The sequence below is a fragment of the Pongo abelii genome, chromosome 1 (genome assembly GCF_028885655.2).
Source record: "Pongo abelii isolate AG06213 chromosome 1, NHGRI_mPonAbe1-v2.0_pri, whole genome shotgun sequence".
Taxonomy (NCBI): Eukaryota; Metazoa; Chordata; class Mammalia; order Primates; family Hominidae; genus Pongo; species Pongo abelii.
Window position 1 is genome coordinate 223,115,463 of NC_071985.2, and position 14,252 is coordinate 223,129,714.

The 14,252-nt window shown below is 47.1% G+C and overlaps 2 protein-coding genes and 1 long non-coding RNA gene across 5 annotated transcripts in view; 2 read left to right on the forward strand and 1 right to left on the reverse strand.

The window, feature by feature from the left end:
• MTOR (mechanistic target of rapamycin kinase) overlaps window positions 1–1,928 on the forward strand; it is a 156,527-nt gene extending 154,599 nt beyond the window's left edge. For both annotated transcript variants that reach the window (XM_024253096.2, XM_024253104.2), the window contains exons 57-58: window positions 181–286; window positions 967–1,928. In XM_024253096.2, the coding sequence (XP_024108864.1) occupies window positions 181–286; window positions 967–982 (122 nt within the window). In that variant the 3' untranslated portion in view covers window positions 983–1,928. The remainder of the gene's footprint in view (window positions 1–180; window positions 287–966) is intronic.
• A 4,423-nt stretch (window positions 1,929–6,351) lies between these two features.
• On the reverse strand, window positions 6,352–8,392 carry LOC112135117 (uncharacterized). Its single transcript, XR_008517025.2, has 2 exons — window positions 8,265–8,392; window positions 6,352–6,649 (listed from the first exon to the last, which is right to left on the reverse strand). It is a non-coding gene; the product is annotated as an uncharacterized LOC112135117 (long non-coding RNA).
• A 27-nt stretch (window positions 8,393–8,419) lies between these two features.
• Window positions 8,420–14,252, forward strand: part of EXOSC10 (exosome component 10) — a 29,250-nt gene continuing 23,417 nt past the window's right edge. Inside the window, exons 1-3 of one of the 2 annotated variants that reach the window (XM_024253130.3) lie at window positions 8,420–8,653; window positions 10,220–10,356; window positions 12,480–12,603. In XM_024253130.3, coding sequence (XP_024108898.3) covers window positions 8,471–8,653; window positions 10,220–10,356; window positions 12,480–12,603 — 444 coding nt within the window. In that variant the 5' untranslated portion in view covers window positions 8,420–8,470. The remainder of the gene's footprint in view (window positions 8,654–10,219; window positions 10,357–12,479; window positions 12,604–14,252) is intronic. The other variant, XM_024253138.3, reaches the window with a different exon arrangement.

Below are 14,252 nucleotides of genomic sequence, written 5' to 3' on the forward strand. Positions count from 1 at the left end.
GCTGGGATTACAGGCGTGAGCCACCGCACCTGGCCGAACTTTTCAAATCCAACTATGATGGTATCCTTCATCTTCATGTCTGAGGATAAGCTGTTGGCATATACAGTTAAGCCAACAGGGAACAAGAAGTGCATCGATTATCAGGAAGAGAGTGAAATGTTTTTGTTCCTCCTGTGCTAGGTCGGGACTTCTCTCATGATGACACTTTGGATGTTCCAACGCAAGTTGAGCTGCTCATCAAACAAGCGACATCCCATGAAAACCTCTGCCAGTGCTATATTGGCTGGTGAGTGGGGCTCTCAAAGTGACTTTGTTAAAATAAGCAATCAGGTCCCAAGCCTAGGCCCCAAAGCCAGAGTAGCAAAAAGAGATTCGGTGAGGTATCTGTAAAGGGCAGTTAGAGCTTAGATCTCTTTAAAAGTTCATATTTACTGCATGTGCTCATTGTTATAAAAAAAGAAACTGAGAAATATGGATGCATACTTGGAAGGCAAACACTAAAATTAAAATTACATTAAGATAAGTGGTTTAGGAGAATAGGCAAGGCTTGTTTGTTTGTGAGGGGTTCCTTTTGGGTTTTGCTGTCAGTCCAGTGCAGAGATACAGGAAGGGCAAAGGAAAGAAAAAGCTAGAGCAGTGACAGAGAGAAGGAAATAAAAAGACAGATTTATGATCTGGGAGTCTAACCTCAAGGACCACTCTGGGGTGTGCTTTGATTAATTGCCCGAGGCATGCTTGAAGGCAGAAACTTGAGAGAGCAGGCGCTGGGGAAGTGTCCTTGCGGGACCTCGGTGGGCATTAGCCTTGACTGGAAATGATGAGTGTGTCCCATGCAATTAGCTGTGGGAGAGCTCAGGGAATACCCTGGGGTTGTCAGACCTTGGCCTTTTCATTTTCAAGTTATCTGTGTAAAGCTTTGAAGAAGCTCAAATTATTAAAATATTCCTTTTCTTTCTGCCTTCTTAGGTGCCCTTTCTGGTAACTGGAGGCCCAGATGTACCCGTCACGTTTTTTCTGAGGCTTTTGTACTTTAGTAAATGCTTCCACTAAACTGAAACCATGGTGAGAAAGTTTGACTTTGTTAAATATTTTGAAATGTAAATGAAAAGAACTACTGTATATTAAAAGTTGGTTTGAACCAACTTTCTAGCTGCTGTTGAAGAATATATTGTCAGAAACACAAGGCTTGATTTGGTTCCCAGGACAGTGAAACATAGTAATACCACGTAAATCAAGCCATTCATTTTGGGGAACAGAAGATCCATAACTTTAGAAATACGGGTTTTGACTTAACTCACAAGAGAACTCATCATAAGTACTTGCTGATGGAAGAATGACCTAGTTGCTCCTCCCAACATGGGTACAGCAAACTCAGCACAGCCAAGAAGCCTCAGGTCGTGGAGAACATGGATTAGGATCCTAGACTGTAAAGACACAGAAGATGCTGACCTCACCCCTGCCACCTATCCCAAGACCTCACTGGTCTGTGGACAGCAGCAGAAATGTTTGCAAGATAGGCCAAAATGAGTACAAAAGGTCTGTCTTCCATCAGACCCAGTGATGCTGCGACTCACACGCTTCAATTCAAGACCTGACCGCTAGTAGGGAGGTTTATTCAGATCACTGGCGGCCTCGGCTGAGCAGATGCACAGAGGGGATCACTGTGCAGTGGGACCACCCTCACTGGCCTTCTGCAGCAGGGTTCTGGGATGTTTTCAGTGGTCAGAATACTCTGTTGAGAGCAAGGGCTCAGAAAACAGAAATACTGTCATGGAGATGCTGAACACAGGGAAGGTCTGGTACATATTGGGAATTATGAGCAGAACAAATAACTAAATGCACAAAGTATAAAATGTAGCCATGTCTAGACACCATGTTGTATCGGAATAATTTTTGTGCCAATAAATGACATCAGAATTTTAAACATATGTATATGAGTGGCGTTTTAGTCATAATTTTGATCAGTTCAGAAAGGAAGCATTTACCCCCTTCAGCACTCAGCCTTTAGTAAACACTCTGTAGTAGGGATGACAGAGGACGTAAGGGTGTATGTGACATGGTCCCTTTCCTCAGATTGTTCCCAGGTCAGACAGGTGGAGACAGCATGCCACTGAAGTGAACAGAACTTACCCCAGCCAAGTGCTGAGAAGAGGCGTGTATGGGCCACAGTTAGGAGCGCGAATTCCACCGGGTGAGCCTGGAAAGCCCCATAGAAAGGGGGACATTTGGCATGGGTCTTAAAGAGGGTGTGAGTCTGTCAGATGAACCAAGGGGGGGACATTCTCAGCAGAAAAGGAAGTGTGAGGCACTGCTGTGAAAGCATGGTATCCACAGCAGTGGCAAGTATCACTTGGACCATATGAAATCACAGGTATGTGGACCATTTTTAATATACAAAACTGGCATTTTCTTATGGCTGCACCTCATAGTTCAGCATATCTGGCTCAGTGGTCAGTGAGGAATAAAGGGAGTAACAGGAAAATAATAGGAACTAAAGGAGCAGGAAAGTAGTACGGGGCCGGGGTCAGACCAGGGCCTCCCTCAGTTCAGCAGCAAGGAGTATGAACCTGATGCTGTGAAGTTTTAAAACGGAGTAGTATCTGAGTGGTATTTTTTGTTTTTGTTTTTATTGGAGACTGGGTCTCGCTCTGTCACCCAGGCTGAACTGCAGTGGCACAGTCATGGCTCACTGCAGCCTCAGCCCCCTGGGCTCAGGTGATCTTCCCGCCTCAGCCTCCCAAGTAGCTGGGACTGCAGATGCACGCCCCCCCCCCACCACCACCAACCAACCAATATTTGTATATCGGGGAAATTCACCCCCGATATTTCACATAGGTTCTTTTCTATATTCCCTAAGTGTCGGCCCGTCTGAGAAATAAAGGGACAGAGTACAAAAGAGAGAAATGTTAAAGCTGGGTGTCCAGGGGAGACATCACATGTTGGCAGGTTCCATGATGCCCCCCTGAGCCGTAAAACCAGCAAGTTTTGATTAGGGATTTTCAAAAGGGGAGGGAGTGTACGAATAGGGTATGGGTCACAGAGATCACGCGCTTCACAAGGTAACAGAATATCACAAGGCAAATGGAGGCAGGGCGAGATCACAGGACCACAGGACCGGGGCGAAATTAATATTGCTAATGAAGTTTCGGGCATGCTTTGTCATTGATAACATCTTATCAGGAGACAGGGTTTGAGAGCAGACAACCGGTCTGACCAAAATTTATTAGGCGGGAACGTCCTAATAAGCCTGGGAGCACTATGGGAGACCAGGGCTTATTTCATCCCTACAGCTTTGACCATAAAAGACGGCCGCCCCCCGAAGCGGCTATTTCAGAGGCCTACCCTCAGGGACGCATTCTCTTTCTCAGGGATGTTCCTTGCTGAGAAAAATAATTTAGCGATATTTCTCCCATTTGCTTTTGAAGGAAGAGAAATATGGCTTTGTTCTGCCCGGCTCACCAGCAGTCAGTTTAAGGTTATCTCTCTCGTTCCCTGAACATTGCTATTATTCTGTTCTTTTTTCAAGGTGCCCAGATTTCATATTGTTTAAACACACATGCTCTACAAACAATTTGTGCAGTTAACGCAATCATCACAGGGTCCAGAGGCGACATACATCCTCCTCAGTTTATGAAGATGATGGGATTAAGAGATTAAAGACAGGCATAGGAAATCACAAGGGTATTGACTGGGGAAGTGATAAGTGTCCATGAAATCTTCACAATTTATGTTCAGAGATTGCAGTAAAGACAGGTGTAAGAAATTATAAAAGTATTAATTTGGGGAACTAATAAATGTCCATGAAATCTTCACAATTTATGTTATTCTGTCATGGCTTCAGCCAGTCCCTCCGTTCGGGGTTCCTGACTTCCCGCAACGTTTTTTGTAGACAATGGGGTTTTGCCATCTTTCCCAGGCTGGTCTTGAACTCCTGGACTCAAGAAATCTGCCCCCCTCAGCCTCCCAGAGAAGCCACTGTGCCCAGCCCTGAGTGGTGTTTTTAAAAGACAACTGGTGGCCAGGTGCGGTGGCTCACACCTGTAACCCCAGTACTTTGGGAGGCTGAGGCAGGTGGATCACCTGAGGTCAGGAGTTGGAGAGCAGCCTGGCCAACGTGGCCAAACCCCGTCTCTGCTAAAAATATAAAAGTTAGCCAGGTGTGGTGGCATACACCTGTAATCCCAGCTACTGGGGAGGCTGAGGCAGGGGAATTGCCTGAACCTGGGAGGCGGAGGTTGCAGTGAGACAAGATTGCACCACTACGCTCCAGCCTGGGCAACAGAGCAAGACTCCATTTCAAAAAAAAAAAAGGCCGGGCATGGTGGCAGGCACCTGTAATCCCAGCTACTCAGGAGGCTAAGGCAGGAGAATCACTTGAACTGGGCAGCAAAGGTTGCAGTGAGCCAAGATTGCACCACTGCACTCCAGCCTGGGTGACAGAGCAAGACTGTTTTCAAAAAAAAAGGTGAATTTAAATCTCAATGGTGATACTAATAACAGTTCTAACACTCACAGCTAGAAAGTCACATACCTACTTGGATTTTCTGTTACAGTCCTAAACCATGTATCACCTATTTGCTCCAGAAAATATGGTCACCATAACTTTCTTGGCTCCAGATGAAATAACTCTCAGTGACTACAGTGATGTTACCATTCATGAACGATAAAGGTGTGAGAATGAATGGACGCAGGAAAATGGTGGCTGTCAGTGATAAAGATATATTCTTTAGGATATAAGAGTCTGGATTAAGGTCTTTGGTGAATCCAATAGGTTTTAAGTTATATCTAAGCAAAACCTTCTGGGTTTGTTGAGACGAACTATCAAAGGCAGGGGAGGAGCTAGTGGAGGCCTTTAAATACAGTTTAGTCCAGCCAGGCACGGCAGCTCATGCCTATAACCCCAACACTTTGAGAAGCTAAGGTGAGAGGACTGCTTGAATCTAGGAGTTTGAGACCAGCCTGGGAAACATAGTGAGACCCTGCCTCTACAAAAAATAAAAACATTAGTTGGGCATGGTGGCATGGGCCCAGTCTACCCTGGATGCTGAGGCCAGAGGATTGTTTGAGCCCAGGAGTTCAAGCTTACAGTAAGCTATGATTGTGCCACTGCACTCCAGCCTGGATGACAGAGACCCTATCTCTAAAAATAAATACATAAACAAGGATGAAGATCTTTATGATGATCCACTTGATGAATAGTAAATATATTTTCCTTATAATTTTCTTAATTTATTGTAAGAATACAATACATATACACAATATGTGTCAGTTGACCGTTTGTTATCGGTAAGGCCTCTGGTCAACAGGAGGCTTTTAGTTTTGGGGGAGTTAAAAGCTATATGTGGATTTTCGACTGCTCAAAGGGATGGGAGCCCCTAATCACCAGGTGTTGTTCACAGGTTAACTGTATTTTTTTTCTTTTTTTTTTTTTTGGAGACAAGGTCTGGCACTATCACCCAGGCTGGGGGGCAGTGGTGCAATCTCAGCTTACTGCAGCCTCCACCTCCTGGGCATGAGTTATCCTCCCACCTCAGCCTCCTGAGTAGCTGGGACTACAGGTGCATGCCATCACACTTGGCTAATTTTTGTATTTTTTGTAGAGACTGATTCTCGCCATGTTGCCCAGGCTGATCTCAAACTGGTGAGCTCAGGCCATCCTCCCACCTCAGCCTCCCAAAGTGCTAAGATTACACGTGTGAGCCACTGCACCCAGCCAATTGTATTTTTTAAGAATCAAGGCTGAGGCCGGGCATGGTGGCTTATGCCTGTAATCCCAGCACTTTGGGAGGCCGAGGCGGGTGGATCACGAGGTCAGGAGTTCGAGACTAGCCTTGCCCACATGGTGAAACCCCATCTCTTACTTAAAAATGCAAAATTAGCTGGGTGTGGTGGTGCACGCCTGTAATCCCAGCTACTCAGGAGGCTGAGGCAGGAGAATCACTTGAACCTAGGAGGCGGAGGTTGCAGTGAGCCAAGATTGCGTCATTGCACTCCAGCCTGGGCAACAGAGTGAGACTTCGTCTCAAAAAAAAAAAAAAGAATCAAGGCTGTAGTGTCAACTTAACTGAGTTTCAAATATCAACTCCATCTCATAGTACCTTTGTGACCTTGGATAAGTTACATAGATTCTCTCTGCTTGTCTCCTCTGAAAGTGTGGGTAAGCCCTACCTTGTGAGGCTGTCTGAAAGACAAGATAATCCATGGAGGAGCATTTAGCACAGCCTGACATGTGGTATTAGGTTGAACCACGTGAAATAGGTCCTCAAAAATACTAAATGTACTAGGCGTTTGTCCTGCCAGGGTACCTGTGTACCTGAAGCACACACACACGGAAAAAGTGAAAAGCAAGTATTCTCTTAATTGGATAGCTGAAGATTTATTGAACACTTAATGGGTGGAATGAATTTGTATTAAGGGCATCCCATCTCTAATTTCAGGAGAGAATCTATCTCTTGAGCTGCCTGATAATTCGGTGCCTTCCTCACAAGAGCTCTTCCAAGAGTTCACTTCACAAATGTGTACTGAGTTCCCACTCTGTTAACCAGAATGGTTCCAGCGATGTCTGCAGGAAAGAACGTCTGCTTGGAGTTCAGAGGGTACTGGAGGGAGGAAGCACAGTTGGAGCTAGACGCTTTCTTCAGAAGCTTACCTGTAAAGGGCAAGAGAGGTGATGGCAGTTGGAAGGAGATGTAGGAGCCAGTGTTTTTTCCTTTTCTCTTTTAGTTGGGAAAGATGTCAGTGTACTTGTAGGCTGTTAGGAATGAACCAATAGAGAGAGAAAAGATAGATCCGGGGGGCAGGGGAGGTGTAATTAATTGCAGGAGTCAAGACCAAATGGGTGGGGGGAACACAGAACCAGCCAGAGCTTGGGAGGAGGTGACTTTAAATATGAGGCTGGGCCGGGCACAGTGGTTCCCGCCTGTAATCCCAGTGAGGTGAAAGGACGGCTTCAGCCCAGGAGTTCGAGACCAGGTTGGTAAGATGCAGTCTAAAAAAATAAGCCAGGCACTGGTGGCTCACACCTGTAATCCCAGCACTTTGGGAGGCCAAAGCAGGTGTATCACTTGAGGTCAGGAGTTCAAGACCAGCCTGGCCAACATGGTGAAACCCCATCTCTACTAAAAATACAAAAAAAAAAAAAATTAGCCGGGCATTGGGGCACACGCCTGTAATCCCAACTACTTGAACGCAGGAAGCGGAGGTTGCAGTGAGCTAAGATTGCACCACTGCACTCCAGCCTGGGCAGCAGAGTGAGACTCTGTCTCAAAAAAAAAAATAAAATAAACAGGGCAGGCACGGTGGCTCTGCCTGTAATCCCAGCACTCTGGGAGGTCAAGGCGGGAGGATCACAAGGTCAGGAGTTCGAGACCAGCCTGGCCAATATGGTGAAACCCCGTTTCTACTAAAAATACAAAAAAAATTAGCCGAGCGTGTTGGTGCATGCCTGTAATCCCAGCTACTTGGGAGGCTGAGGCAAGAGAATTCCTTGAACCCGGGAGGCGGGAGGTTGCAGTGAGCTGAGATTGCGCCACTGCACTCCAGGCTGGGCAACAGAGCGAGACTCCGTCTCAAAAAAAATAAAAATAGGCTGCACGCTGATGACTCGTATCTGTAATCCCAGCACTTTGGGAGAGCAACAGAGTGAAACTTTGTCTCAAAAACATGTTTTTTTTGTTTGTTTGTGACAAGGTCTCACTCTGTTGCCCAGGCTGGAATGCAGTGGGTTCGATCTCGGGTCACTGTAACCTCCACCTCCCGGGCTCAAACCTCAGCCTCCCGAGTAGCTGGGATTACAGGCGTGTGCCACCAGGCCCGACTAATTTTTGTATTTTTAGTAGAGACGGGGTTTCGCCATGTTGGCCAGGCTGGTCTCCAACTCCCGACCTCAGGTGATCCACCCGCCTCGGCCTCCTAAAGTGTTGGGATTACAGGTGTGAGTCACCGCACCCAGCCTCAAAAACATAACTTTAAAAAGAAATTTTTGAGACAGGGTTTCACCCTGTCACTCCGGCTGGAGTGCAGTGGAGCCTCCACCTCCTCGGCTCAAGCAACCATCCCACCTTAGCCTCCCGAGCAGCTGGGACTACTGATGTGCGCCACTACGCCCGGTAATCCCGGTGTTTTTTTTGTTTGTTTGTTTTAAATTTTTTTAAAAAACACGAGGATAAGTGGGGCTCGTGGCCTCGCCTGGGGTCCCAGCTACTTCGCAGGCTAAGGTGGGAGGATCGCTTGAGCTCAAGAGTTCGAAACCAGATTAGGCAAACCTCGTGTCAAAAATATATGTGATAATCAGGTCCTCCAGGCCGCACCCTAGATCACAGGGTTATTGGGATGATACAATATGAGGTAAAAGAACGCGAAATTCACGCCAGAGCGCTCGGAAGTGCCACCCTAATCGCAGGCGCCCCATCCCAATCGCAGACTCCCCACACTATAAGCAGGCGCCCCGCCCGCCGCTTCGACCTGGCGCATGCGTGGTGCGCACGCGTCCCGTCGCGTCGGCCGAGAAGCTCTCGCGAGACGAGCTGTGCAGGCTGAAAAAATGGCGCCACCCAGTACCCGGGAGCCCAGGGTCCTGTCGGCGACCAGCGCGTCCAAATCCGACGAAGAGATGGTGCTGCCAGGCTTCCCGGACGCCGACAGCTTTGTGAAGGTGAGTTCGCGGGGCCTCGGGGGTGCCAGGAGTCGCCCGCGGCCGCCGGAAGCCGACCCGGGCCCTCTGGGCAGCCAATGCCCGCCCGCCGTAGTGGAGCCCGAGCGAGGGTCGCGGGGCCCCTGTCCGCCCTGGGCGCAGACTCTCCTGCACTCTCCGGGGATGGGGCCTCGGAAACGGACACTGAGGGGCGTCCCGCTTGCGAGCTTAAGTCCATGTAGGCCCAAATGTGGAAAGCCGTCTCGCATCCTGGGAAAGGCTTGCTTGCCACCCAGACGTCCCTAGCCCTTGCGACGTCGCGCTCGCCACGCCCTAGCCACCCGACCAGCTTTCCTCAGGTGCTCGGCTGCTTCGCGCTTCCCACACTTGCCTGGAGTTGTCTCCTCCCGCGGCCAGGATGGCCCTTCTCTTCCTCTGTTTCTGAAGTCCGGTCCTACATAATTTTTAACCCTGATTTAAATGTCATCTGTTAAAGCCCCATTGCACATTTATTAGTAACTCCTGGAAGGTACACAGAGCGTTCACTTAAGATCTTTGTATAACTTAGCTTAAATATGAGCAAACGTACAACTAGGCTTAAGGTGTGCATAGCTCTTACAAAGCCATGAAACTAAAATAATTTGTAAATTAACCCTATAAATTTACAGAAATTCCACTAACGTTGTATCTTATCTAATTTGCTGTTAGCTAATGCTATTGATTCATTAACATGGCTCTCAATAGTTCCTGGACCACTAACTGTGGTCCTGGTTGTGTGGCGGTCATGCTCATAAGCTACTGGTCCCCTCTGTGACTTAATTTCCCACCTCCTTTCTCTGCTTTTTTCTTGGGAAATGTTTATTCACACAACTCACAATGACGTTATTTGGCCTTCACATGATCAGCCATCATTTATGTCACTTCACGGTTTTTTTTCGTTACCTCACAACAGTTAAAATAGAGAACCTTGACACTAACTGAACAATAAACACAAATCCAGTTTTAGATAGTAGCTGTTATAAATTTGTCGTCCAAGGATCTAGGATAAGCTTGTATTGTTTTTAGATGCTCATCCGGATGAAAACACAAAAACAAATTCCTGTAGAAAGCTCTTGGATCTGAACCTGAGTCATAATAGTTACACTTATGTGCCAAGAACTGTCCTAAGTGCTTTTATTAGCTTATTCATTCTATCCTCACAAAAACTCTGTGGTGCAGGCCCTTTTTATTTTTCCTGTTTTTCAGAGGAGAACACTAAAGTCCAAATATAGCAATCACTTGTCCAAGATCTCAGTTAATACGTAGAATCAGTCAAGATTCAACCCCAGGTTTTTGTGAATATTAGTCAGATTATATACGTATGTGTTTGTTCTGTCTCTCAACTCTCCCAAGAATATAAGCTCCAAACTTGGTTTCCTGTTCACTATTGTATTCTCAGGGCCTAGATTAGATTGGGGTTTGGCACTAAATGAGTACTTTTTTGATGGATGAAGAGTAGATACCTTGTATACGATAGATCAAAAAAATGACATATCAAATGAATGGGGATCCATGTGTAAACATGCCATCTTTTCTTGTTTTTGACAGTTTGCTCTTGGGTCCGTGGTGGCAGTCACCAAGGCATCTGGGGGCCTACCACAGTTTGGCGATGAGTATGATTTTTACCGAAGTTTTCCTGGCTTCCAAGCATTTTGCGAAACACAGGGAGACAGGTTGCTTCAGTGGTAAGTACTGTATTTTGTTTTCTTGTGTTAGTGAAAAGAAATGAAAACAAAGAGGTAGATAAATTTTTCCTGAAATTTATTTTTCGTTAAACATTTTCTGTGGTATGAAGAGCTATAAAATGTGAAAATTGAAGCAATGGATTTTGATTAGGGACATATTACTTGGTATATTTTTAGTTTAGCCTTTAAAAAATGTATTGACTTTTGTACTGAAAAAATATATTGATTTTTGTACAAATCTTTTTTAATTAAATGGGACGTGAACACTTAGAGCCAAGATTCTTTTTTTTTTCTTTTTGAGACAGAGTCTCGCTCTATTGCCCAGGCTGGAGTGCAGTGGCGCGATCTCGGCTCACTGCAAGCTCCGCCTCCCAGGTTCACGCTATTCTCCTGCCTCAGCCTCCTGAGTAGCTGGGACTACAGGCGCCCGCCAACACGCCCGGCTAATTTTTTGTATTTTTAGTACAGACAGGGTTTCACCATGTTAGCCAGGATGGTCTCGATCTCCTGACCTCGTGATCCACCCGCCTCGGCCTCCCAAAGTGCTAGGATTGCAGGCGTGAGCCACCGCACCTGGCCAGATCCAAGATTCTTTCCCACAACTTGTAGAGTAGCAGGTATTTCTTTTTTTATTTATTTTTATTTTTTTTGAGATGGAGTCTCGCTTCATCACCCAGGCTGGAGTGCATTGGCTCAATCTCGGCTCACTGCAACCTGCGCCTCCCAGGTTCAAGCGATTCACCTGCCTCAGCCTCCCGAGTAGCTGGGATTACAGGTGTACACCACCACGACCAGCTTTTTTTTTTGGCGGGGGGGGACGGAGTCTTGCTCTGTCGTCCAGGCTGAAGTGCAGTGGCGTGATCTCGGCTCACTGCAACCTCCACCTCCCAAGATCAAGCGATTCTTGTGCCTCAGCCTCCCCAGTAGCTGGGATAACAGGCATGTACCACCATTCCCGGCTAATTTTTGTATTTTTAGTAGAAGTTTCACCATGTTGGCCAGGCTGGTCTCAAACTCCTGACCTTGTGATCCACCCACCTCGGCCTCCCATAGTGTTGGGATTACAGGTATAAGCCACTGCGCCTAGCCAGTTTTTTGTATTTTTAGTAGAGATGGGGTTTCACCATGTTGGCCAGGCTGGTCTCGAAGTCCTGACCACTCCTGAAGTGCTATGATTACAGGTGTGAGCCACTGCGCCCGGCTAGGGTGCAAGTTTTATTGGTTTCATCAAAAAGTATTGGGGGCCAGACATGGCGGCTCATGCCTGTAATCCTAGTGCTTTGGGAGGCCGAGGCAGAAGGATCGCTTGAGCCCAGGAGTTCAAGACCAGCCTGGGCAACATAGGGAGACTCCATCCCTACAAAAAATTTTTAAAGTAGCTGGTCCCAGGTCACAGCTACTTGGGAGGCTGAGCTGGGAGTATCACTTGAGCCCAGGAGTTCGAGGCTACAGGGAGCTGTGATTGTACTGCTGCATTCCAGCCTGGGTAACAGAGCAAGACCCTGTCTCTTTAAAAAAAAAAAAAAAAAAAAAAAGGAAAGAAAGAAAGAAAAAGGCTGGGCTCATGGCTCACACCTGTAATCCCAGAACTTTGGGAGGCCGAGGCAGGTGGATCACTTCAGGTCAAGAGTTCGAGACCAGCCTGGCCAACGTGGTGAAACGTCATCTTTACTAAAAATACAAAAATTAGCCAGACCTGGTGGCATGTGCCTATAATCCCAGCTACTCAGGAGGCTGAGGCACGAGAATCACTTGAATCCGGGAGGTGGAGGCAGGCAGATCACTTCAGGTCAGGAGTTCGAGACCAGCCTGGCCAACATGGCGAAACCTCGTCTTTACTAAAAATACAAAAATTAACTGGACCTGGTGGCATGTGCCTGTAATCCCAGCTACTCAGGAGGCTGAGACACGAGAATCGCTTGAACCCAGGAGGTTGAGGTTGCAGAGAGCCAAGATCATGCCACTGAACTCCAGCCTGGGCAACAGAGCAAGACTGTCTCAAAAAAAAAAAAAAAGGATGTGTTGGGAACAGTCTGAGCCACATCATTTGAACATTCTCTCTCACAGAATGTAAACAAATGAAATAAAAATCTACAAGCTAACCTTGGTTTTCCTTTCCTTAGCATGAGCAGAGTAATGCAGTACCATGGGTGTCGCAGCAACATTAAGGATCGAAGTAAAGTGACTGAGTTGGACGACAAGTTTGATTTACTAGTTGATGCCAATGATGTAATTCTGGAGAGAGTGGTGAGTATTTTCCCTTACTCTTTATTTTGTTTTGTTTTGTTTTTGAGACGGAGTCTCGCTCTGTCGCCCAGGCTGGAGTGCAGTGATGCGATCTCGGCTCACTGCAAGCTCTGCCTCCCCGGTTCACAACACTCTCCTGCCTCAGCCTCCCGAGTAGCTGGGACTACAGGCGCCCGCCACCACACCCGGCTAATTTTTTTGTATTTTTAGTAGAGACAGGGTTTCACTGTGTTAGCCAGGATGGTCTCGATCTCGTGACCTTGTGATCTGCCCACCTCAGCCTCCCAGAATGCTGGGATTACAGGCGTGAGCCACCACACCCGGCCTTCCCTTACTCTTATGGTAAAAAACAAAGAGCTTTGTATTATTAAAATATACGGATAGACAGAGCAACCCAGGCACCCTAGAAAATGAAAAGGAAATAAGCTTAACATTTCTTATAATAACATTCCCTTCTGATAGTTGGTATTTTTTTTCTAAAAAATAATTACAGTTGTCTTAAAAATATTACTGCCCCATGGAAGCTTCTTTTTTTTTTTTGAGACGGAGTCTTGCTCGGTCACCCAGGCTGGAGTGCAGTGGGGCGATGTCGGTTCACTGCAACCTCCACCTCCCAGGTTCACTGCAACCTCCACCTCCCAGCTTCAAGCGATTCTCCTGCCTCAGCCTCCGGAGTAGCTGGGATTACAGGCACCCACCACTATTCCTGGCTAATTTTTGTATTTTTAGTAGAGACATTGTTTCGTCATATTAGCCAGGCTGGTCTCAAACTCCTGACTTCAAGTGATCTGCCTGTCTTGGCCTCCCAAAGTGCTGGGATTACAGGCGTGAGCCACCTCACCGAGCCTGAAAGGCTGTTTTTAGAGTGCCTTATTCTAGCCAGGTGTGGTGGCTCACACCTACAATCCCAGAACTTTGGGAGGCCAAGGCAGGCGGATCACCTGAGGACAGGAGTTCGAGACCAGCCTGACCAACATGGTGAAACCCCGTCTCTATTAAAATATAAAAACTAGCCGGGCCATGGTGGCACACACCTGTCATTCCAGCTATTCGGGAGGCTGAGGCAGGAGAATCGCTGGAACCCAGGAGGCCGAGGTTGCAGTGAGCCAAGATCATGCCACTGCACTCCAGCCTGGATGACAGAGTGAGACTCTGTCTCAAAAACAAAAAAAGGTGGCCTGGCATGGTGGCTTACGCCTGTAATCCCAGCACTTTGGGAGGCCGAGGTGGGTGGATCACCTACCTGAGGTCAGGGGTTCAGGACCAGCCTGGCCGACATGGTAAAACCCCGTCTCTACTAAAAATACAAAAAATTAGCTGAGTGTTGCGGTGGGCACTTGTAATCCCAGCTACTCGGGAGGCTGAAGCAGGAGAATCGCTTGAACCCATGAGGCAGAGGTTACAGTGAGCCAAGATTGCACCATCGCATTCCAGCCTGGGCATCAAGAGTGAAACTCCGTCTCAAAAAAAAAAAAAAGAAAAAAAGTTAAAGTGCCTTATTCTGGCCAGGTTCAGTGGCTCACTCCTGTAATCCTAGCACTATAGGAGGCCAAGGTAAGAGGATTGCTTGAGCTCAGGAGTTCCAGAACCAGCCTGGGCAACATAGTGAGATCTTGTCTTTATTTAAAATTAATAAATAAATAAAGTGC